At 40.6% G+C, this 25263-nt stretch overlaps 1 protein-coding gene across 1 annotated transcript; it reads right to left on the bottom strand.

The window, feature by feature from the left end:
• Positions 1-6148: 6148 nt before the first annotated feature.
• On the bottom strand, positions 6149-22257 carry LOC143018977 (uncharacterized). The gene is made up of 10 exons (XM_076174653.1): positions 21874-22257; positions 20476-20650; positions 19738-19848; positions 19124-19316; positions 17901-18009; positions 14330-14408; positions 14014-14180; positions 11439-11577; positions 10863-10952; positions 6149-8237 (listed from the first exon to the last, which is right to left on the bottom strand). The coding sequence occupies exons 1-10, from the start codon at positions 22097-22099 to the stop codon at positions 8072-8074; spliced, it is 1455 nt and encodes a 484-aa protein (XP_076030768.1). The 5' UTR covers positions 22100-22257; the 3' UTR covers positions 6149-8071.
• Positions 22258-25263: the final 3006 nt, after the last annotated feature.

Genomic DNA, 25263 nt, shown 5'->3' with positions numbered 1-25263 from the left:
GAACCATATTTTCTTTGATAGTATGCTGATGGCAGTTGTGTAAAAACTTTATAAAGAAAAAGTTGCTCTAACGCAACCATCGGCACCGGCCTCTTCATTGAAGTAGTTATTTTGTAACGCATCATTTTTTTTTGCGCATATAATTGCAGTGAATGAATACATCTGTGTAGCCTAACTTGTTTGTTGAAAGCATACATATCGTCTACAAACATTTTACGATATATAAATTCCATTATTATTATTTTTTTTCAGAAAAATGAATTTGAACGAGATCTTAGACGAGCTAGAGAGACCTACTATGTCTGACGAGAGTGAAATTAGTGATGAATATGAATCCAGTGGAATGGTAAAACAAACTGAAACACATGACGTTTACATCATGCCTGCAAATGATGCTGCTGTGACGGATGAAGATTCTGGTGAAGAAAGCGTGGATATCTCTAATCTTCCCGGAACACAGCTAACTGCTTTTGCATTGTTAGATTCCACAGTGTCGCAAGATGATGTAGATGAAAATGCTGAAAGACAAGCATCCCAGAAAAAGAAAATCATAAAACTCAGAAAATGGAAAGCACAGGATCTCCCAGAAAAGACAAATGTTCCATGTTACCCATATAAACCATCAATTGCTGATATTCCACGTAAGCCTAGTGAGACCCTTGAGCTTTTCTTGGATGTATTAGCTATTGATCACCTTGTGAAACAAACTGTAAACTATGCAGTACAGAATGGTAAACATTCATTTACGCTGACAAGTGATGAAATGAAAACCTTCATAGGAATTTTGTTAGTGTCAGGCTACTGTTGCGTTCCACGTCGCAGACTGTATTGGTAGAGAGAACCAGACGTGTATAATGAGCCTATTGCTGACTCCATGCGCCGCGATTGCTTTGATGAGATCATGAAATATTTTCATGCTGCAGACAACACAAAGCTTCCCAAAAATGACAAGTATGGCAAAGTTTCTCCCCTCATGGAAATTCTGAATGGCAACTTTCTCAAGTACGGGGAAATATTTGGGCCAATAAATATATCCATTGATGAGTCAATGATACCTTATTTTGGTCGGTATCCCACAAAACAGTTCATCAGGGGAAAACCTGTACGATGGGGTTATAAAGCATGGGTTGCAGCTGATCCAAATGGCTATGTTTTTGATATATCGCTTGTTTGCGAAAACGTCGTCATAATTCAAAAAACTGAATTTTTGAGTTATCTATACAGACATATTCATCTTCAAACACGGATTTTTTTGGTAACAGTGTCATATCTGTAGCTCAAAAATTGACTGCTAGGGAGTGCTAAATGACATAACCTTACATGTTCCAACTTGTTCCAACAAATATTTTAGACTTAGTAAAGATTATGATTGTTTCAACTTCTATAAACTTTAGAGGCGTATTTGATGCTCCAAAAATTTTCCACCTATGGTGTTTGAGGGCTTTTTATAATATTGAGAGCGTTTTGAAACTTTAAAATGCCTCTCCTGAAAAATTAGATATTTTGAGTTATGACGACGTTTTCGCAAACAAGCGATATCTGTTTACCAAGGCAAAGATGGTGCAAAGGATAAGGCTAATGCATCTTATGGACTTGGTGGAAAAGTTTTACTTGATGTTTTGGATGTGATAGAAAAACGTTATCCAACAAAGGAGTTATCCCTTTACTTTGATAACTTCTTTACATCCTTCAAACTTGTAGAAAAAATCAAGAGCATGGGTCACGATGCTACTGGCACACTAAGAAAAAACCGAATCAAAAAATGCCCATTTACAAATCCTGCAAAGTTTATGAAATTACCTAGGGGAACTGAAGAACATTTTTGTGATGCTGAATCAGGGATAATTGCAGCACGCTGGCAAGATAATGGCATTGTAACAATTGCATCATCTGAGTATGGAGTATCACCACTAGTGAAGGCTGAACGCTATGTTGCTTCTCAGAAGAAACGTATGAATGTTTTGATGCCAAATGCCATCCATCAGTATAATGGAAAATGGGTGGTGTTGATAGGGTAGATCAAAATATTGCTCGGTACAAGCCTTCAATTCGTGGGAAAAAGTGGTACTTTCCAATTGTCACATACTTGTTTACAGTATGTGTAAACAATGCCTGGATTTTTGCAAGAGAAGGAGGTTACAAAGAGGATATGTTATTCATACATGCTGCTACTGAATGGCTACAGAATCACGGCAAAAAGCCAAATAATCCAGGAAGATCACGATCAGTTGTCAGTGTTGCAGGTGTATCGGCACAAATGTGCTATGCTAATGTTGGGCATCACATCATGAAATCGGATCCTCCAAAACGCTGTCGTTGCAGGTTGTGTAACAGTCAGACTGTATTCATATGCCAGAAATGTAAAGTATACCTGCATCAAAAGTGTTCAGTGCAGTACCATACCATGTAGGCCAGGAGAATCCTGTGAAAATATATCTAAGATAGGTTGTACTATTTCTTTATCATGATTTTTCTTTTTTATTATCACATGCACCTCATTTCTCCACTTCGAGAGCTGTATTATCTCTAAGGGCTGTATTCTTTGGTTTCCTTTAGTTTATAATAAAGAAATTCAAGGTTTCCTTTTTAGTCAGGAAATTCTAATTATGTATCAAAAGTGAATTTTATACATTTTTAAAATTCTTCTTACGCAACGTATTGCGGTCGAAACGCCGCTCATTACGTTTGCGCAACAACACATTTTCGTCAATAAAATGAGAACCATTGTACATATGGAGTAATTTTCATCATATGTTTGCAGTTTAGGTTCACATTATGCATATCGCTTGTTTGCGAAAACGTCGTCATAACTCAAAAAACTGAATTTTTGAGTTATCTATACAGACATATTAATCTTCAAACACGGATTTTTTTGGTAACAGTGTCATATTTGTAGCTCAAAAATTGACCGCTAGGGAGTGCTAAATGTCCCAACGACATAACCTTACATGTTCCAACTTGTTCCAACAAATATTTTAGACTTAGTAAAGATTATGATTGTTTCAACTTCTATAAACTTTAGAGGCGTATTTGATGCTCCAAAAATTTTTCCACCTATGGTGTTTGAGGGCTTTTTATAATATTGAGAGCGTTTTGAAACTTTAAAATGCCTCTCCTGAAAAATTAGATATTTTGAGTTATGACGACGTTTTCGCAAACAAGCTATATATCAGAGCGGCAACATCAAATTCTTACTTCCATTTTTTTTGGCTTAAATGTGTTAAATACACTCCACCCTCCTATCTTAGCACCTCCTGGATGATGGGTCATCCCTGCACCTTGTCCACTGCCCTGGATCAGAGGCAGTGTCATAAGACACAGCACATCCACTGCAAGGCCGCTTCATTAAATTGGTGACCCCCCCTTCTCCATCCTCCAATGCAGAAAAGAAGACGGGGAGAAATCCCTTTGGGCTGCATAAAATTTTTCTCACACATACTACCTCACCCCCCATTCCACCTCATGTATCACATCATCATCCATATACAACCATTCTCCATTCACCCCTGTCTTCTGTCCTCTCTCGTCCTTCCTCAACAGACATTCCCTTCTTCCCCAAAGCCCCCTTCACCCCATCCATCCATCTCATCCTAGGACGCCCCCTCATGTTCACTCCCTCCACATCTACCTTCCATACCTCTTTTACTAGTCTTTCTTCACTCATTCTTTCCATGTGTCCAAACCATCCTAATACTCTTTCATCAACCCTATCTCCCAACTCCCTTACCACCCCTGTTCTCCTCCTTACTTCCTCATTTCTCACTCTATCCAACCTAGTAACCCCCATCATACTTCTGAGAAACCTCATCTCAAACTCCCTCTCTCTTCCTCTCTTATGTTCCATATTTCTGCCCCATACAGTGCTGTTGGCACAATCACTCCTTCATACAGTCTCCTCTTAGCATCCATTCCCAAATGTCTATTCCTCATTACACTTTTTAATCCAGCAAGGCATTTACTTCTCTCAATCTACATTCTACCTCCACTCCACTCTTTCCTGCCACATTCGCACCCAAGTATCTAAAACTATCAACTTCCTCCAGTTGCTCTCCCTTAATACTCACTTCCAATCTGCTGCCACTTTCACCCCTTGTACATCTCATCACCTTACTTTTATACACATTTCTCTTCAATTTTCTTCTTTCACACACTCTCCCAAACTCTGTCACCAACTTCCTCAATCCCTCCTCTGATCCTGCTACAAGCACAGTGTCATCCGCAAACAACAGCTGGCTCACCTCCCACTTTTCTCCATTTTCTTTAACCATCTCCAATCCCTGACCTACCACCCTTGCATTTACCTCTTGCACTACCCCATCCATGTATAAGTTGAACAGCCAGGGTGACATAACATATCCCTGACAAAGTCCCATCTTTACCTCGAACCACTCACTCTCTCCATTCCTAATCCTGACACATGCTTTCCTCCTATCCTGTATACCCGCAAAACCTCCCACAGTGCCTTCCTGTCTACCCTGTCCTAAGCTTTTTCCAGATCCATAAAAGCCCAAAAAACATCCTTACCTTTTCCTATAGCTTTTTCACGTATGACTTACCACAAAAATCTGATCTACACAACCCCTACCTCTCCTAAATCCACACTGTTCTTCACCAATTACTCCCTCTGTTCCTCTCAATCAAGATCATCCCATAAGCCTTCCCAACTACACTTAACAAGCTAATCCCTCTGAAACTACTACTCACACTTGTCCCCTTTTCCCTTGTAAAGTGGAACTATACAGGCATTCCTCCAGTCCTCCAGCTCTCTACCCTCTCTCCAGCAAACATTAAATAACCTCACCAGCCAGTCCACCATCACTGTACCTCCTTTTTTTAGACATTCTGCATGGCATCCATCTAGACCAGGTGCCTTACCTGCTTTCATCATCTTAACAACTGCCTTCACTTCATCCTTCCTTATTTCTCCTCCATTTTCCTCACTCATCACGGTCATTTTCTTAGCATTTCCCACTGCAACTATCCCTCCCTATCCTCTTTCACATATAGCAACTCCCTAAAATACTCTGCCCATCTTCCCCTTACTGCTTTTTCCATTATCATCTCTCCATCTGCACCTTTTACCTTTTCTTCTCTACTTGATTTGCCTCTTCCTCTCTTAATTTCTTTCCAAAACATCTTTTTATTACTTTCAAAATTTTCTGTCATACTCTTACCCCATTTCACATCTGCTCTCCTCTTTGCCTCCTTTACCTTTTGCTTTATTTCTCTTTTTACCTCTCATATGACTCCCTCATCTTATTTTGTAACCAATCTGTGAAAGCTCGCTTCTTCTCTTCTACAACCTTCTTTGTTTCCTCATCCCACCATTCACTATCCTTCCTTCTATTTCCTCCCATCTTTCTTGTTCCACACACTATCTTTGCACACTTTGTGACTCCCTCCTTGAACCATCCCCATTCCTTCTCCACTCCTAGCTCTACTCTATCCTTAACTCCCTCCCACTCCTCTCTCAGCTTCTTGTACTCCTCCTTTTCTTTTTCATTTAAAGAGTTCATTCCAAGCACCTCCCTACCTTTTGTCCTTTTCCTTTCTCCATCTATCCTCCACTCTCAACTTACCTTCCACCAAAAAATTATCTGATATTCCCCCACTCTCTCCCTTTAGCACATGTACATCCTTAACTCTTCCTATTATACTCCAAAGGAGGTATGTACAAAAAATAAGAAGTAAAATATATTTGTTTCCCCAAGAGATCATCAGGTAGTGGACAAACCAAAGAACTTAACTGCTGCAGCATTGCTATGAAATATGTTCTATCATAGTGAAAACAGGACTATCACATTGTACAGTACTTTTGCGGTGCAATGCACAGTACTTGTACCATGTGAAGTGTTGTCACAGTTTAGACTGGATTGGAAACAACTTTTGCAGTTTGGATGAAGTCTGTATAGTCAACAGTACTGATGCAGTCATACCAGTACTTAACCCTTCACACACAGTGCAAAGATGGGAGAAGCAATGAATGAATTTTGGATGGGAGTGTGGTGGCTTTGCTACCTCCCTTATAAGGGGGGAAAAAAGCCCTTGGTACATGAATAGTGTGGCGAGTATATCAGACTTGGCCAACCCCCTTTTTGGGAGGGAATATTTTCAGATGTATTCCCCAACAAGGATTTCAAACAAAATGTACAATTTCTTTTAACATTTTAATATCAATGACTATAAAATGTATTTTGTGAGCATCTTCAAGTTATAAAATGCTTAGATGCTAGACATGTCAACACAACACTGAGTGATGACAGGAACTAATGGTCAACCTTTCTGGAAGAACTGTGAATTTGGCACCCCATGAATTACCAATTCAACTTTGAACAAAGTGAACTGAATTTAATTTTCTAACCTCACAAGAAGTTAACAATTCTACATGACTACTCCCTCATGACAAAACACGTTCCAGAGTAAACTTATCCCACAAGGTTGACACAATGTTTTACTTTCGTAACTTAAAGAACTTGCATTTCCGCCAAATCCTAAGAGGAGTTTAAGGATTAAATTTACCTGATGACACAACTTCCGAGGGATATACAAATTATATACATGTACACAAAAAAAAATTTCTTGTAAAAATAACCATTATACATTACCAATGTACATGGTACCAACAATGGGTACCTGTATGTGGTCGTCCTGCAAAACATACGAGAGATATCTCCCTACTGCACATCTTCAAAACCTGTCAATATCCTCACTTTTATCTGAATTTTGCATTGCACTACCTCTGGACAAGTCTCAGGATATATGTCAACTTTGACTGCATTTTCTCCCTCCTTTTCACATAGCTGACAACTGGCAACTGCTCCTCTCCTCCTACTATAAGCCAGTGACACAAAGTTCCACACTAATACAATGTGAACAATAATCCAATGTTTCCTCCCAGTGAGATCTGTGGGAGGGCCCACAAACAGTCACCAGCTGCTAAGGGTTGGCAGGTTTCCAGTCAGCAAAACTTGTGGAAGCAATTATTACCAACATACATTACTTTGAGCACTGCACGGCTAAGAGAAAGACATGAATGGAATGCAAGGCCAATGGACAGCCTTCCAAGTCGATCATCTATTCAGCAAGTAGTTCACAATATGAACATTTAACTGTAAACATTGAGAAAAAATATATACCCACTTGTTCACCAACACTAAGCATAAATAAACAATTATGCAATCAAAGAGAAAATTAAAAATAATGCTAAAGGGAGAACAATCATTCTTGAACAGAACTTTAGGACATTTCCCAAAATTTCTACAATCATGATACAAAGCTTAATGCTCCAAGGACAAAACCAATTCTTCAACAAAGGTAAGATAATAAATACGAGAACTTTGGGCAACACTTAGCTTAGAGTTCATTCACAGACACACATTCATTTCACAACAATAAAATTTCTTCACTATTCTCTATTTGTCTCTTGTCTCTCTCTCTTTCTCTCCTTTGAAAAATGCTGAGAAACTATATGAACTCCATATAAAATGTTTCATTCAAAACCTTAAAATTATCTGAGTACCTTAGGGAAGAATATACATTAGCAGTCTTCTCAAATTAAGACTACATCCATTGTGATCTTCATTTGTAGAATGAGCAAGTTCTTTGAGAAGCATGACAGCTTGAACAGCTCACATTACCTCAACACCTAGAAACAATTAAAAAACAGACCTAACAGTGCTGAGAACCATTAGAAAAAGAAAAATAATAACATCTTGTAGGCCTCTCCAAACCTGTATACTACTGCATCTTAATTGTGGAGGACTTAAGACAGGAATTTTTTGTAGATCCTACAAAGGATTGTGCTCAAATTAATGAAAAAAATAATTACCTGCCCAGCAGGTGAGCCACCATTAGGAACTATTTATTGTTCTTTGAGAAATCTACTTAAGCAAGAGTTCTCTCATCTTTTCTGAACTTCTCATTACATCCATAATTTCTTTTTCTGTAATACTGCTTGCCATTCTACAAGTTTACACTACACTCAAATGCAGCAACAAACTACCCTTCACCCATCACAAAGCTCAGGAAAATACTGAAGCCACTGAGGTTTCCAGCGAGAGGGGAATTTTGGTTAGTGTACGTTGGTCAACTGGTCTTTCTCCACAACTGAAGCATCATCTTCAGAGCGGTAGCAGGCTGAATTACAGAACAAACCTGATATAGACTTCATAACAAACCGTCGATATGCGAAGACACCGAAGATGGCCACAGACTCCAGAAGAACATATCGCCAGGTGCTGGGGAATAAATGTGTGTTTGAGTGGAAAGAATAAATTTAAAAATGCACCCACCCTCCACCCATTTGTTTTTACCTTAGCCCTTTAAGGTACAGTTACACTAGTCAATGGATGGGTTGGATTCTAAGCCTAGGGATGGATTTTGTCCAGTGTTGGAGGATTTGGGTAGGAATCCAAGGAAAAACTGAAGATACGGTCAACTCCCCATTAACACTAGTTCTGTTAAAACGATTTCGATCTTACGACTTAAAATTTATTAATATATATTCCGATAACACAAAATGTCCAATGTTACACGAGTTGAATTTCCCACCTACTGTAGTTGAATATCTCGCCGCCAGAGCGCGGGAGAGATGCTCTGACTCCCACTCTCTGTCTCTTCTCCTCAGTGTAAAGCCAGCCCTCATAGCGTGTGGACCTCGTAAACAATTTTATCAAAGTTTTGTGTTACATAAATTCGTGTACTATGGTACCCAACCGTCCTGGTACCAAAAGTGATCTCGAAAAAGCACTCTCGTTTATACATGACTGGATATCTTGGAATCCAAAGATCCGAACATTAACAGAAGTGCAACGGTGGCCACAAAGTTATGTCGGAGCTGAACTGTTACAAAGTGATGTTAGATCAAAAGAAGAAAAAGACAACACAGACAAAACTCCACCATTTCTTTCAAAAAAAGACAGTCAAGGAAGAGGAGGCAGGGTGAGGCGAGGAGGGAGAGGGAGGTGAGGAGGGAGAGCAGAGTGAGGAGGCAGAGCAGGGTGAGGAAGGAGAGGGGAGTGAGGTTGGGGAGGGGAGTGAGGTTGGGGACAGGAGCACGGCAAGTGACAGTGATGGTAGTGATGCGTCGTAATGTTTACATGCATAAGAAATGTTATTTCACCACACAATAAATACCAATATAGTAAGAATGTGTGTTTTTATTGTTTCTGTTACCTTCAAATTTATTAATAGTGTGTTTGTTTAGGATTTTTAGTAATAAAATCCCAAAATAGACAGACTTTCCCATTGTCCAGGAACATAACCCCCACTATTACCATTATTTCTTATGGAGAAATTATGTTCCGTTAACACAATTTCCATTAACACGACATCTCCAGGAACATAACCCTCGCGTTAATGGGGAGTTGACTGTATATGTTAAGAGTATTCATATTTACAACATGTTTAAAAATATATACAAATTATTCAGTAATAAGAGATGAATTATTCAAAAGTATAAAATTATCTTAAAATAGAAAATAAATTTGGTTGATGAAAGAGTATTAGGATGGTTTGGACACATGGAAAGAATGAGTGAAGAAAGACTAATAAAAGAGGTATGGAGGGCAGATGTGGAGGGAGTGAACATGAGGGGACGTCCTAGGATGAGGTGCATGGATGGGGTGAAGGGAGCTTTGGGGAAGAGGGGAATGTCTGTTGAGGAAGGACGGGAGAGGACAGAAGACGGGTGAATGGAGAATGGTTGTATATGGATGATGTGATGCATGAGGTGGGATGGGGGTGAGGTAGTATGTGTGAGCAAAATTTGACACAGCCCAAAGGGATTTCTCCCTGTCTTCTCCTTTTATGCATGGGGGGATGGAGAGGGGAGGTCGCCAATTTAATGAAGCGGCCTTGCTGTGGATGTGCTGTGTCCTGCGACACTGCTTCTGACCCAGGGCAGTGGACAAGGTGCAGGGATGACCCGTCATCCAGGAGGTGCTAAAATAAGAGGGAGGGTGGAGGGGTGTGGAGTGTATTCAGGGATGGAATGGGTGGGAATGATTTTATGCCTTTTCCTTTTTGGCTACCTCCCTTGTAAGGGGGAAAAAGCCTTGGTATATGTATGTATAAAATAAATTTTACTGAATTTATATTGTGGCAACAATCAAACATTCATTTAAATACTGCTATACGTAAACATTGGTCATTTTTCTTACATGCGAAAACTTTTCTCACCAATGCAATTTTTGCCGTGGAGTAGAATACTGAAGTTATGCATGTTCCAATAAAGAAGATAGGACCACAAGAGGCGCTTTGGAATGTGAGGCATCCCAACCATACATACATACATATACCATTCCATCCCTAAATACACTCCACTCCCCTCCACCCTCCTTCCCATCTTAGCACCTCCTGGATGACGGGTCAACCATATTAAGAAATAATGATAACAATCTCTTATTCTCAACAAGTCAGCCCACCAATTAACATTTTCTATGGATGACAAATATCTTCTACCTAGTGCTCGACAATGTGTGTGTGTGTGTGTGTAAGATATACAAAGATGGTCAAATATGCATTTTAGAGAGATTGTGAATCATTCAAAGTTACTTGGAATAATATATTTGAGAAAGTGTCTTATGCATTGGCTCTGCCAATAAGATTCCTCATTCTGGATAGAAGGTGGGGCTTGCTGTAGTTCCTTTTACATGATTGGTGGGAATTTCTCTACAAGGTAAGGCTAGACTTAAGTGACCACTTATTGTTGGATGAACAAATGAAAAAATTGGACTCCAAGCTTATCAACAAGCAGTAGTGTAACCCAACCTTTAAGGATGAAAAGATCTCTGTCCCACTGCCCAGGTCACAATAAAGCAATAAATTGTAATAAACAAAATGCAATCTAAACAGGTACTTACTCAACAACTGTTATATTTAAAATGTCATGTGGAATGCTGAATAATGTATGAGCAAGCATGATCAAGAAAAGCTTCCATCCTTGCTTCAAGCTGAAAGGCAAACAAACATCAATTAAAACTCAATTTTACAAGCTTACAATCATAGCCACAAAAGCTGGATAAATTATGCAAGATGTATTCTACAAAGTAATCATGATATGTCAGTTAAAAAAAAATAACTGAACAGGACTGGTACCTCAGAACTTATACATAATTCATTCCTGGAGGCCATTCAAGTTTAAAAATAAAATCTAGTCAACAATTTTTCTTTGATACCTTATTGTAACAAGAACACATTAGACTTGTGATTTTTTACATGCTAAGTCCATGAAAAAGGTTAGTCTTCTAGATTACTATATCATAACATATACATAGAATGCAGTACCATGTGACAAGGTTGTCTTCATGTCTAAGTTCCAAGAACAGTTGAATTTCAGAGGCAAAATCTTCTTGAAAAGAGAATTCAGATTCCAAGTTATTATACCTCTGGGTCATTCAAACTTAAAAGTTACTACTGTATGATAAAATTGAACATACCAGAAAGATGCTTCAGCTCTTGGAAGTCCATTTCCAAACTTGTTGTACTTGGAGATGTTACAAGATGCAATGAGCAGCAACACTAAGTTAATGACCATTAGGAACGTCTGCACCAACTGCAACAAAATGTGAACCTCGACTGCCAAAGAGAGAGAAATCTTGGTAAGGATCACCATTAGAAAAATAATAACAATCAATATTTCTGCTTTTGACCCAGGGTAGTGGACAAGATGCAGGGATGACCCGTCATCCAGGAGGTGCCAAGATAAGAGGGAGGGAAGAGGGTAGAGGGAGGTGGAGTGTGATGGAGATGGAATGGTTGGGAGTGGTTTTTATGTCCTTTGTTTTTTGGCTAACTCCTTTATAAGGGGGAAAAAAGCCTTTGGTATATGTATGTATGTATATATCTATACACCAAAAACCTTCTTTCCCCTTACAAAGGAGGTAGTCAGCCAAGGCATGCATCCCATTTCTATCCACCACCCATTGTCAGAGCTGGACACATTACCACCTGACGAGTAGTGCACTACCAAAAAATCTGGGGTGCATTTGCATCAATGCAGTTCTCGTTACTGCATATATATATATATATATATATATATATACATACATATATATATATATATATATATATATATATATATATATATATATATATAATATATATGTATACACACACACACACATGCAGTAACACGGACCACTATAAGGAAATTAAAATCAGTGACGGATTGATGGAAATGCACCCCAGATTTTTTGGTAATGCACTACCTGTCCAGCAGTAACACATCCAGCTCTGCCCATTGTTTCCCTCTCATCTTAGCTCATTTAAGATTAAGGGTCATCCCCGTCTCCTGCCCACTGCCTGGGCCAGAAGCAATGCAGCAAGACACAGCAAGAAAAAATAAAAAAAATAAATGAATAAAAGATCCTGCCCCCTCCCCTAAGACTAAATACCATCTCATTGCCCTCCTAATACTCATATATGTGTTTACAGTTGAGTTCTCCTATCAGTCTCATTGGAAAACCCTTCCCAAGAGAAATAAGAATCACACTAGCACACCCGCACACAGTTGGCTTGGTTATGGAAACCAACTTCACCAGTGCAAACCATCACACAGAAGACAGTGAACACTTTATCTTACACTGGCCAGCCCAACCCATACATACATATACCAAGGCTTTTTCCCCCTTCCAAGGGAGGTAGCCAAAAAGGGAAAGGCATAAAAACACTCCCACCCATTTCATCCCTAAATACACTCCACACCCCTCCCACCCTTCCTCTCATCTGAGCACCTCCTGGATGACGGGTCATCCCTGCACCCTGCCCACCGCCCTGGGTCAGAAGCAGTGTCGCAAGACACAGTACATCCACAGCAAGGCCGCTTCATTTAATCGGCGACCCTCCCTCTCCGTCCCCCTTTGCAATATTTCTTCTTTCCATGACATATGTACCACTCTGGTAGCTGTTGTCAGTTACCTGTGAGCTGTGGGTCTCTTGCAAGAGAGGCCTGGGGCAATGGATGGATGGACTGATCAGCTGTCTATCAATCGAATGATTCAGGCAGGTAATATTTGACATGTGCACAATAACCTATGGTTGAACTATTCTGCAATTCATGGAGACATCTATCTCCCAGATACAATGCATCCCTCTTCCTCAATCAATTCCCTGAGTTTCATTAAGGGGCTGCCAATGGTCCTTATACCTCCCACAGATCTCACTGGGAGGAGACTGTGCTCCATCAGTGTGATGCTGTTTCTATATCACAAGCTCAAAGTGGTAGGGAGAGGTGAAAAGAGTTGCTGGTTGTCAGCTCTCCCTGTGTGAAAAAGTGTGAGATATACAGTTTAAGTTGATCAAGAGAGATCTTAGACTGAGTACCAACCCCTTAGGACTGCACCTCCTTACGAAGGTGATGACAAGGTTAATGTGTTTTGAAAAGGGTCAGCTTTACTGTCCATCTTGCAGGACCACCACAAGCAGGTACCTGTCACTGAACGAAGAAAGATTAAAAAAAAAAAAAAAAAAAAGGTGTGTGGAAGGAGTGAACATGAGGGGGCAACCAAGGATGAGATGGATGGATGGGGTAAAAGGGACACTGGGAAAGAGGGGGATGTCTGTTGAGGAAGGACAGGAGAAGACAGAAGATAGGGGTGAATGGAGAATGGTTGTGTATGGATGATACTGTGATGCATGAAAGGGAGTTGATGGGGGTTGAGAGAGTATGTGTGAAAAAATAATTTGATGTAGCCCAAAGGGATTTCTCCCCATCTCTTTTTCTGCACAAGGGGACTGTGGGGGGGGTGGGGGATTCAATGAAGCAGCCTTGCTGTGTCTTGCAACACTGCTTCTGACCCAGAGCAGTGGGCGAGATGTAGGGATGACCCGTCATACAAGAGGAGCCATGAAAAGAGGGAGCGAGGGGCGTGAATGGGAGTGGAGTATGTGGGGATGGTTGGGAGTGGTTTCTATGCCTTTGTTTTTTTGGCTACCTCCCTTATAAGGGAGAAAAAAGTCTTTGGTATATTATGTACTTTATTAAACACAATGTTGACAAACAGGAATACTTACGCTTCAATTTGCACTTGTCTTCCAAAGGTTCCATTAGAGTTTCATCCCTTTCTAGGCCTCGAGTGTATGGCAAGATGAGCACAACTGTGGTAAGCACCACACCAAATACCCATGTGTACACCGAATAGAGTAAAAAGCTCATACGGTTTCCAACATCTCGTTTGTTTCTGTCAAAGAAGATTATTAATGTTAGGCAAATTCTCAGATCCAGAAAATTTTTACAGGTATCACTGTATGTTGCAAGCACTGGCTGTATAATTTTAACAGTAACTTAACAAAAGCTATTCCAATTTAACTTAAAATTCTTACAACTTACTTCAAGGTTCTCCAAACATCAAAGCAGATGACATTAAACCACAGAACTGAGCCACAGAAGAAGAAATATTTTACTGCCCCTGAAAAGAGGAAATATTAAAGGTACAAAAATATACCCTGTCTGGGGTGTTGGTTGCTTGTTATTGTGGGGTTAAAAGTTGCTCAATAGCATGCAGATCATACTTTAAGGTCTATATGGGGTGCCCCTACAGACCAGAGCCACACATCATTTTGTCTGTGATAGAGGAAATCTCTATTCATAGAGAAATGATGATACTTTATTATACCGCAACTGTCCTTCTGTTATGCTGTTCCACCACTCTTAATACTGTCCTGTACCACTTCTCTGAATATTCATTTCGTTTTTTTGCCGAACCCTGTGGTGGTGAAAAATAATGACACTGAGTTTTCCCAATTGAGTTGTAAAAGGTGACAAAAAAGGGACGAGGATAGAACTAGGCATCTTTCTCTCTGTAGCCCCAAGGGACGTGGATGTGGTACAGATGAGAGTAAAAGGGAAGAGATAGGCATGTTTGTGGGAAGAAAGATGGATGTGTTGGCAGTAAGTGAAACAAAGTTAAAAGGGAGGGGCAAGTTTGAGTTTGGGAGTGTAGTTGGAAGGGTGTCAGGAGTGAAGAGAGGACAAGGGAGAGAAGGAGTGACTATACTAGTAAGTGAAGAGATTGATAAATGTATGATGGAGTGGAAGGAGGTTTCTTCAAGGTTAATGTGGATAAAAGTGAAACTGGGAGGGGAGATGTGTGTTTTTGTAAGTACATATGGGTCTGGTAGTGAGAAAAGTGTAGAGGAAAGGGAGGCTTTTTGGATAGATTTAAAGAGTACATAGAGGGTTTAGGGAGAAATGTATAGGGTAGGAAATGAACCAATAGATGGAATGGTTTGGAAATGTGGAGTTCCAGGAAAAAATCGTAGTGGAGAGTTAATGGTGGAAATGAGTTTTGGGAGATGATGATAACAAATACAGTGTCTTGGAAGGAAATTAAGAGAGGAAGAGGCGAATCAAGTAGAGAAAAAATAAAAGGTGCAGATGGAGAGATGATAATGGAAGAGATGGCAGTAAGAGGAAGATAGACAAAGTATTTTAAGGAGTTGCTAAATGTGAAAGAGGATAGGGGGGGAAAGATAGTTGCAGTGGGAAGCATTAAGAAAATGACTTATTAATGAGGAAAATGGAGGAGAAATAAGGAAAGATGAGGTGAAAGCAGTTGTTAAAATGATGAGAGCAGGTAAGGCACCTGGGTTGGATGGGTGTCATGTGGAATGTCTAAAAAGGGGAGGTACAGTGATGGTGGACTGGCTGGTGAGGTTGTTCAATGCTGTCTAAAAGAGGGTAGAGTCCTGTAGGACTGGAGGAGTGCCTGTATAGTTCCACTTTACAAGGGAAAAGGGGACAAGTATGAGTGTAATAGTTTCAGAGAGATCAGTTTGTTGAGTAGTTAGGAAGGCTTATGGGAGGGTTTTGATTGAGAGTATTAGGAGAGGAACAAGAGGGAATTGATGAGGAACAGGGGTTGCATGGATCAGATTTTTGTAGTAAGGCAGATATGCGAGAAAGCTTTAGGAAAAGGTAAGGATGTTTTTTGGCCCTTTATGGATTTGGAAAAGGCTTATAACAGGGTAGACAAGAAGGCACTGCGGGAGGTATTGCAGATATATGGGATAGGAGGAAAGCTGTTAAGAGCAGTCAAGAGTTTTACAAGAGTAGTTGAGCCAGTGTTAGAATTAGAAATGGAGTGAGTGGTTTGAGGTAAAGGTGAGAGTTTGCCTGGGATGTGTTATGTTGCCTTGGCTCTATTTATACATGGATGGGATGGTGCAAGAGGTAAATGCAGGAGCAATGGGTCAGGGATTGGAGATGGTTAAATAAAATGGAGAAAAATGGGAGATAAGCCATTTGTTGTTTGCTATTGACATAGTGACAGAGTTTAGGAACTGTGCGAAAGAAAGAAGTTGAAGATAAATATGGGTAAGATAAGGTGATGAGATGGACATGGGGAGAATGTGGCAGCAAATTGGAAGAGAGTATTAAGGGAAAGAGACTGGAGGAAGTGGACAGCTTTAGATACTTGGGTGCAAATGTGGTGGGAAAGGGAGTGGAGGTGGAGGTAGAATGTAGATTGAGAGAAGCAAGTAAATGTCTTTAAAAAGTGGTGTGACAAGAAATAGACATTAGGGAATGGATACAAAAAGGAGATTGTATGAAGAAGTGATTGTGCTGACAGCACTTTATGGGGGCAGAAATATGGAAAATAAGATAGGAATTCAAATGTGTTTGAGATGAAATGTCTGAGAAGTATGGTAGGGGTTACTAGGTTGGATAGAGTGAGAAACAAGGTGACGAGGAAAGCAGGGGTGGAGAGGGAGTTGGGAGATAGGGCTGATGAAAGATTACTGGATGGTTTGGACGCATGGAAAGAATGAGTGATGAAAGATTAGTTAAAAATGTGTGGAAGGAGTGAGCATGAGGGAGTGACCATGAATGAGATGGATGGATGGGGTAAAAGGGGCACTGGGGAAGAGGGGAATCTCTATTGAGGAAGAAAGGGAGAAGGCAGAAGTAGGGGTGAGTGGAGAATTGTTGTATATGGATGGTGGAGTAAGTGTGAATATTTTGATGCATCCTAAAGGGATTTCTCCCAGTCTTCTCTTTTTCTGCATGAGGGGACGGAGAAGGGGGGAGGTTGTCAAGCAAATGAAGCAGCCGTGGTGTGAATGTGCTGTGTCTTGCTACATTACTTCTGACTCAGGGCAGTGGGAAAGATGCAGGGATGGCCTGTCATCCAGGAGGACCCAAGATAAAAGGGAGGGAGGGAGTGAATGGGAGTAGAGTATGTGGGGATGGAACAGGTGAGTGTGTATTTTATGACTGTTATTTGGCTACCTCCCTTGTAAGGGGGAAAAAGCTATTGGTATATGTACAAAACTATAATATTCACTATACACAAATGTCTATCCATATACCAAAGGCCTCTTCCTGCTTTATAAGGAAGGTAGCCATTGTTTCCTTATCTTGGTTCTCTGTGGATGAAGGGTCATCCCTGTCTCCTGCCCACTGCCCAGGTCAGAAGCAATGCAGCAAGACACAGTACATTTGTGTATTCAAAAGTGCAAAATTGTAAATGAAATATAAAAAGTACAAAATGCAATATTACACACAAATGACATTGCACACATGTGCATTGAAGGTTTCCCCTTGTGTACATAAGAGTTTGCCAAGTCAAAGCCCACGCTTGTGTTAATAAAAACATGCAAACACCCCTCCATCTCAACTATCCAAAACATGTAATTAAAAGTGCCTCTAAACACAAACTAATTCCTTTATAAATTTCAGTAATGGAGCAAAGTAATACCAATTCATACATGACCACAAAATTCTTAAGTGTTCAATAGTTCTATATTTCAATATATAAACATATACCAAAAAACCCACTCCTCATAAAAAGAGAAGTAGTATCCACTCACCCTTTGCCCATCTGACACCCATTTGTTCCAGTTTTAGCTCTTTGTGAATTAATGATTAATTTGGTAACAGTATGCTAAAAGAAACTTACCTAAAGACACACAGGCAACTGTACTGATTTGAAGGATGATGACTGATCCCGGAAGAAGACAGAGGTTGTAGATGAAAAGCGAGATCAAGAAGAAAATCATATACTGGCCCTGAAATAAAAAAGTGAGGTAAAAACATTACAAAAACATGGAAGAAAAAAAATTGCCCTTTTTATTTTATTTTTTATTTTCATTTGGGGGGGGTGTCATTTTTGCTCTGACTAGGGCACCATCCCACCAAAAGGTTGAAGGCCATGAAACCTCCTGTGGATTTCACTCCGACGCCACTCTAGCCAAAGCTGTGGGTGCCCATGCACATGCCCTTGGGTCCAGGTTCCTCACATGCATCTCACAAAGCCCAATGCACGACTCTCCCTTTTGAGCAACTTTGGACCAAATCACATTCCCATACATCACCCATCTATTTTCCCTTTCTATCTTAGCTCCTTGTGGGTGAGGGATCATCTCTGTCCCCTGGACACTGCTTGGGCCATCTGAAGCAATGCAGCAAGACTCAGGATATCTACAACAGGGTCAACCACCTCATTTACATGTTGACCCTCCCTCCCCCATCCCTTTGTGCATAAATAGAGGAGACAAGTAGAAATATCTTCAAGGCGTGTCAATCTATTTTCTATTCACAACCATTCTCCACTCACATCTATATCTTGCCTTCTCCCTTCCCTTGCTCAAGGCTCCTTTCCCCCCATCCATCCATCTCATTTTTGGTCTATCCTCTGGTTCACTCCATCTATTTCTGCTTTCTACACTCTTTTGTCTTTCCTCAGTCCTATAATACAGTTCAAATGGGTGAAGGGAAAGGGAGAGGAGAGGGGTAGAAGGGAAACAGGAGGGTAATAGGGGTTGGTCAATGTATTTCATTCTGTTGTAAATCACTAGCACTTAACAACAATATCTGACTGAAAAGATGAAGTTATAGAGGTGGTAGAGAAGGAGGGAGAGCAGAACAGGGGTGACATGTAAACTAGAGGGGTTAGCCATTTTTTTTTTTTTTTCATATTTCTATCCTTGCAATAATATCAGACTAAACAGAAGAGAGAGACATCACTAGTTAAAAGTGATAAAAAATTATTTTCATGTTGCTATAAGCCTCCAATCATGCAAGAATGATGCATGACAACAATCTTTCGGGGGTAATACATCAATGGAAAGAATGAAGGAATGACAAGTAGGTCAGGTCTAGAAACCACCCCAGCCAGCTTACCTGCAGGCATCTAAGATCCTTGACAGTGAAGAAGGAAAGAAGCGTGAGGAACAGGAGACAATGGGCAACGCCCACGCCCATCCACATGACAGGGGAATGGGGTTCGCCCTCTGGCAGGCACGTGTACACTTTTGTCTGATGCTCCTCGCATGTCTCCACATCAGACTCGTCGTACACCTTGGCCACGCAGTACCTACATTGGGAGGAGGCAATACAGAATGCATGAAATCTTTCAACTTAATGTGAACAGGTGTATGAATAAAAATGTCAACAAAAGAGAGAGGTGAGAAGGAAAAGGTAGAGGGAGCGATAATGAGATGACAGAACTGAGAATTATGAGACAAGAGAACAGAGAGAGAGAGACAGAGAGAGAGAGAGAGAGAGAGAGAGAGAGAGAGAGAGAGAGAGAGAGAGAGAGAGAGAGAGAGAGAGAGAGAGAGAGAGAGAGAGAGAGAGAGAGAGAGAATGAAACAAGAAGAGATGAGAGAACAAAGAGAAGAGAGAAGACATAAGATCAGTGAGAGAAAAAAACAAGAGGTACAAGACAAGATAAATGAGACAAGACAAAAAAAAAAGAGAGGAAGAAAACAGGAATGCACAATGTCTAGGTCTACCTGCTCGATGGGAGCGGATCCAGATGAATGTAGCGGGGCAGAAATGCCCTACCGCTTATGAAAAAGACCTCCTTCTGGGAGATGAAGACCACTGACTTAGCACTATCACATCTGCAAAGGAAGAAAGGTTCTTCTATTACTAACTCGACTTTCGGTGTCCTGCCTCCTTCTTTGTACAAAGTAATAGTACTTATTCATTGATTAAGTTATCATTATTCTTATTTTCTATTTTTCATTTTATTTTATTATTATTATTTTTTTACATTTCTAATTGTAAAGACAGCAGAGAAGGTTGGAGGAGGATTTGAGGGCCTGCAAGAGAAAGAGAGGAAGGCAGAAAGAGGTGGAAAAGGAGGGAGGGCAAACCAGGAAGAAGGGAGGAGGCGAGGAGGAAAAAATAAGGAGGAAAAGGAGGCATAGGAAGGGCAAGAAAAGGAAGGGCGATGAGGAGGGGGAGGAGGATGATGATGATGACAAAGAAAAGGAGGAAGAGGAGTAAGAGGAGGAGGAAGAGGAGTAAGAGGAGGAGGAGGTGGAGGAGGAAGAGCAGGAGGAGGAGGAGGACGACGAAGAGGACAAGACGGTGTACCAGAACGGCGAAGAAAAAAATAAACCAAATAAATAAAATTAAGGATTAAATAAATAAATAAAAAAAATAATCGAAAACATTGGAAGGGACGGGGGGGGGGGGGGTCGAGGTCCACCACCCGCCCCACCGACCTCGTCCTTGTAACTCACTTGGGGAACCCGCTACCGACGAAGTGGGCGTCGGGGGCGCCGTTGAGGTGCGGCCTCCAGCCGAAACTTGCTGGAGGAGTGGTACAGTTCTCGCTGACGTTGTACACTTGACCTTCATCGCAGCACAGGGGGATGTGAGGCTCGGTCGACCTGATCCTCGAAACCACAAGAGGATCTACGAGAGGAGAAGGAGCGCCTTAAGACTCGGGTCCTGTTTTGGAGGCTGGTGGCACGTACTAGGTACTTCGGGGGTTGTATGGTCACCCTAACCACCTCAGACAGGTCAATTACATTGATTCATGTCCTTAACAATAATAACCATAATAATTATCGTAATTATGATTATGATGACGATAATAATGCAGTATTACTACTACTAATAATAATATCAACACTACTGCTAATGGTAAATGTTGCTTCAGGATTTTAAGACTAAAACCCGTAGCCCCACAATGGCCGGCAACGCTCCTTGGGCCCCCAATCATCATCATCTCTTTGGGAAAAGATTTTGGAGGAAGAGGGTGTAGTGACGCAGCCACAGGCGGTCACACACTTCCCATAGTTGGAAAGAGGTGAATATGAGCTAGCCAATCAGGAGCCAGCAAATGGTTCTCGAGCGGCTAGCGACCTCTCTTGCCAACTACGCTGAGCCGCGAGCGACCCTTAAATAGGGCAGCGGCGGCCAGTCAAGGCAGAATAGTAGTAGCCACGGCAGCAGCAACAACATCTCGTCCAGTCTTGTAGCAGTCCCATCGAGCCTCGCCGTCATCAGCCGCCACCGCCTCTGACGTTAGGCTCACCGTCCAGCTACGACTGATCAGATCCACTAAGCAGTGGCTATTACTTGTGGTTGTTTTACCAAAGAGATTAGAATAAGAGACCAAAGTGAATTTCATTTTCCCTGGCTTGTTCGAACCAAACCACTACAAGGGGATTTGTCGCCGGTTCTCAGCTCTCTCATTATGAAGAGATATCTTGGGTCCGATACAGAGTGCCAGCCCCGTGGGGCCGCACCTCCAGACAGAGGCGAAGGTACTGATGGGTTTTGAAGACAGCGGGGAGGTAATCCTTCCCGACGTCCTTCATCCGTATCAGTTCCGTGGCGTAGTACACATTTTGTCTTGGTCCCACAAGATTTCTCATCTCTATATATATATGTATATATATATATATATATATATATATATATTATCTTTAGTATTATCTTTAGTATTGGCCATTAGGTACCCCGAAGGGTAACAAGACCACATACCAAGGTTGAATGCTATATTTATTATATATATATATATATTTTTTTTAATTAACAACTAAGTATAATAGTTACATTAACCAAAATAAATAATAGATAAATACATAAATAAAAATAAATAAATAAACAAATGCTTGTCTCGTTCTTACCGCTAGGTTGAGCCTGAAGATCCATGGTCATACTCCCAGAGTTCAAAATCGAAGTTTCCGACGCCTGCAGGTCATCATGCTCGTTGTCTGGTCCGTAGGGGTACGCTGTGTCCCCGTACGTATATTCGTAGTCGTAGTAAGCGTAGTCATTTGAGGGCTGGGCTAGTACGACTGACCCCCAAAACAAGGCAGTGAGAATCCAAAGGGCTATTTTTGGTGCAGCCATATTTCTTGAATGGTGTGATGTTCTTTTATTTATATTTATTATTCTAAATATTCTATGGCCAACTAGAATAGATGCGAGTACGAACTTCCAGTCATTCTAATGTCGACAATATTCAGACTGCTGTTGCTTCTCAAGGATCCCTGGAAAAAGAAGAGAAAAATAAGACATCTGTCCTACACAAGTACATAACATATTAGAATAAAAAAAAAAATGGATTTCAGAATTAGATAACATAAAAGGCGTGGAGTTAAAACACGTTTAACAAAAATTTTTACTTGATTTCATTCCTCCCAAAAAGGTTCGGAAGGACAACATGCTCTACCCAACTCAGGACAAGTCGCTTTCCTTAATTGACATTAAATAACCTCGTTCCAAGTTCTAGCTTCTTAAGACAATCTACATATCAATTTCCATTTTATTATTTATTTGGTCATACATCGCCACTATTTATTTAAAGATGTACGCTTCAGAGGAGTTCAGAATATTTGACGGAAAGTTAAATATTTAGAAGCGTCTAGCAACTTCTTCCCTGCCACATCCTAAAGCCGCCTCAGGCTAAACCATGGGTCGCCTTCACTGCCCAGACAGCGTTGGATTCCCAAAATTTGGTAATTTCAAACACAGAAATCAAAAACTCTCGAAATTCATGAATCACCAATATTAACATAATATAAAGAATGAAACCTAAATAACCTTATGACTGGGAAATGTCCCCCTGTTATGAAAACATTTCCTTTCACTTGCATGTATTTCTGACGACTCAAGGACCAACACAATCCGTCCACGGCTTCATCCACCCACCATCGGAGTGTTATGTACGTTCATTCGACTTCCACTCAATTTTGAAGAAAAAAAAAAACTCGTCTCATTCCTTAAATAATAGTTTCTTTCTATCACATCTGCCGCCAGTCAATTCTATTCTTCTGTGGCACCCCTTACACTACCGAACTAAAATCTAGAATAATTCGAGTAACTTGTACATTCTAGCAGATGTGATGCAACTCATTCAAAGGAAATGAATCATTCTGGTTGTAGTCAAGGCTACCAGTCCCCACCAGATATCCATCGCACCAGTACATGCTAAAATAATCATACAATTAAACAAACAAACATAAAAATACATTACAAAGATAAATGAATAAACAAAATAAAAATATTTTCAATCGAGAAATATATATACAACATAATCACGCATTTGCTAAAATAAACATGCAAATAACAAATCAAAATAAACTAAACAATCAAATAACAATTTTGTTAATTATGTGATCATTATGACGAGAGAAATATATATCTACAATACAAAAACCCGCACGGTTGTCATAAACAAATATCTTTAAACGTGTAGATAACCGAAATAAGTTAAAAATTAATATTCTGACAGTCAAAGTATGATTGATGATGAAATGGCAATATCACCTGACTTATACTCGCACCCTTCACACACGCACGACTTGTAGTAGTTAGCGTCAACACCTTCCATTCTGGAAGACCAGGATCGCGCCACACCCAAAACGTGAAAATTTTACAATGAAATCTGTTACTAACTCCTTTGAGCAATTATTTTTCTTAGTGTGTGTGTGGGGGGGGGGTGTCACAGCATTACCTATACATCGGGCTACACAAACTCAAAGCTTTCATCAGAGAGAAAGAGAGAGAGAGAGAGAGAGAGAGAGAGAGAGAGAGAGAGAGAGAGAGAGAGAGAGAGAGAGAGAGAGAGAGAGAGAGAGAGAGAGAGAGAGAGAGAGAGAGAGAGAGAGAGAGAGAGAGAGAGAGAGAGAGAGAGAGAGAGAGAGAGAGAGAGACCACGTGAGACTAACATCAACACAACCACAACAACAACAACAACTCCTCCTCCTCCAAGGCATAGCGATGGGACGGCACCACTGCATCCAACGTTGCAAATTCAATGCGTCGTCGCCGTCCTCAATGGCGCGTCTTTGAAACCGCATTTTAGATTGGGCCTAAAATATATTCAGTTTTCTCTAGACGACACAAATATCTTCACCTTAGTTATGCAATATTTTACCTATTTACCTATTCATTATTATTATTATTTTTATTACTTTGTAATTTTTAATATATAATGAACCTGAGTCTGTTTCGCCCATATTACTCAAAATAATTCTACCATGATTTTCAATTAATGCAAGGATTCTGTGCAAGGACATGACCATACTTTGCCGACACAGGAAAGGAAATTGGAAATTTAGGGAGTAAAGGGAGCACAAATGGGATCAGAGGTGGGATTGGTGGATAATGGGACCAGATGTACGGCAGAGCCTATCCAACGGAATCTACGGAAGCTCCGCCCATTTTTCAAAAACTCGACGTTAATTGGTGGGAAAACGCATGCCGTCTGCCTTGTTAACATTCCTTTAGATAACGACTATGTTGTTCATAAACAAGTTAATGAATTAGTAAACAAATAAATAAACAAGATACGACAGTTTTATGGTGAAACAAAAATAACAATGAAATAGAAACGAATTTGAAATAAAAATGAAAATAAGGCATTTGTTGGTCGCAAGCCAAAGGTAAATCTTACACCTCTTTCTCCTCCCCTCCTTCCCCCATCTCTCTTTCTCTCTCTCTCTCTCTCTCTCTCTCTCGTATTAATGAATCTAAATTGGACAAATTTAGGTAAAGGAAATAGGCAAGAATTTGTATACCATCAGAGTAGTTAGCGAATGGAATAGACGTAGCAACCATAGAATGAGCGCTTGTGTGTCAGAAAAAAATATAACTATGGATAGGTTGGTAAGGGACATGGAACTGCGTGGTGTAGTGTAAGCCCTATGGTCTCTTACAGTCTCCTCCATTCATATGCTCTCTCTCTCTCTCTCTCTTTCATCACCACCTTTCCCAAGAACGTACCCAACCCCCTAACCCTCCTCCTCCTCCTCCCCCTTTTTCACCCTATTCATGGTTCCAGTCCTAAGCCCATTCAGTTCTTGGAGTCATTCAATTCCAACGAGAAATCCAACGACGCCGCCGCCGCCCCCCTCCTCCTCCTCATTCTTCGTCTCCTCCTCCTCCTCCTCCTCCTCCACTTGTCTGATCTGAAAACGACAAATTCGTCGTCCCTAAAGTTTCTTTCTCTTTCTCTCCCTCACTGAAATCCACACTGTACAGATCGTCTCACATTAACATGTAAAGCATAT

This window comes from Oratosquilla oratoria, chromosome 36 (assembly GCF_046742065.1).
Source record: "Oratosquilla oratoria isolate Oo_2021 chromosome 36, ASM4674206v1, whole genome shotgun sequence".
Classification (NCBI taxonomy): Eukaryota; Metazoa; Arthropoda; class Malacostraca; order Stomatopoda; family Squillidae; genus Oratosquilla; species Oratosquilla oratoria.
The sequence above is the reverse complement of the archived record's forward strand: the minus strand, read 5'-3'. Positions and strand labels throughout refer to the sequence as shown.

Bases quoted from the DNA above. Each gene is read 5' to 3' on its own strand.
- LOC143018977 (XM_076174653.1), bottom strand. From the start codon at position 22,099: ATGGCTGCACCAAAAATAGCCCTTTGGATTCTCACTGCCTTGTTTTGG. The intron at 18,010-19,123 runs GTAAGCTGGCTG...TTTTTATTTCAG, and splicing joins AGGATCTTAGATGCCTGCAG to GGCCAGTATATGATTTTCTT. The intron at 10,953-11,438 runs GTATGTTCAATT...TTTGCCTTTCAG, and splicing joins AGAGCTGAAGCATCTTTCTG to CTTGAAGCAAGGATGGAAGC.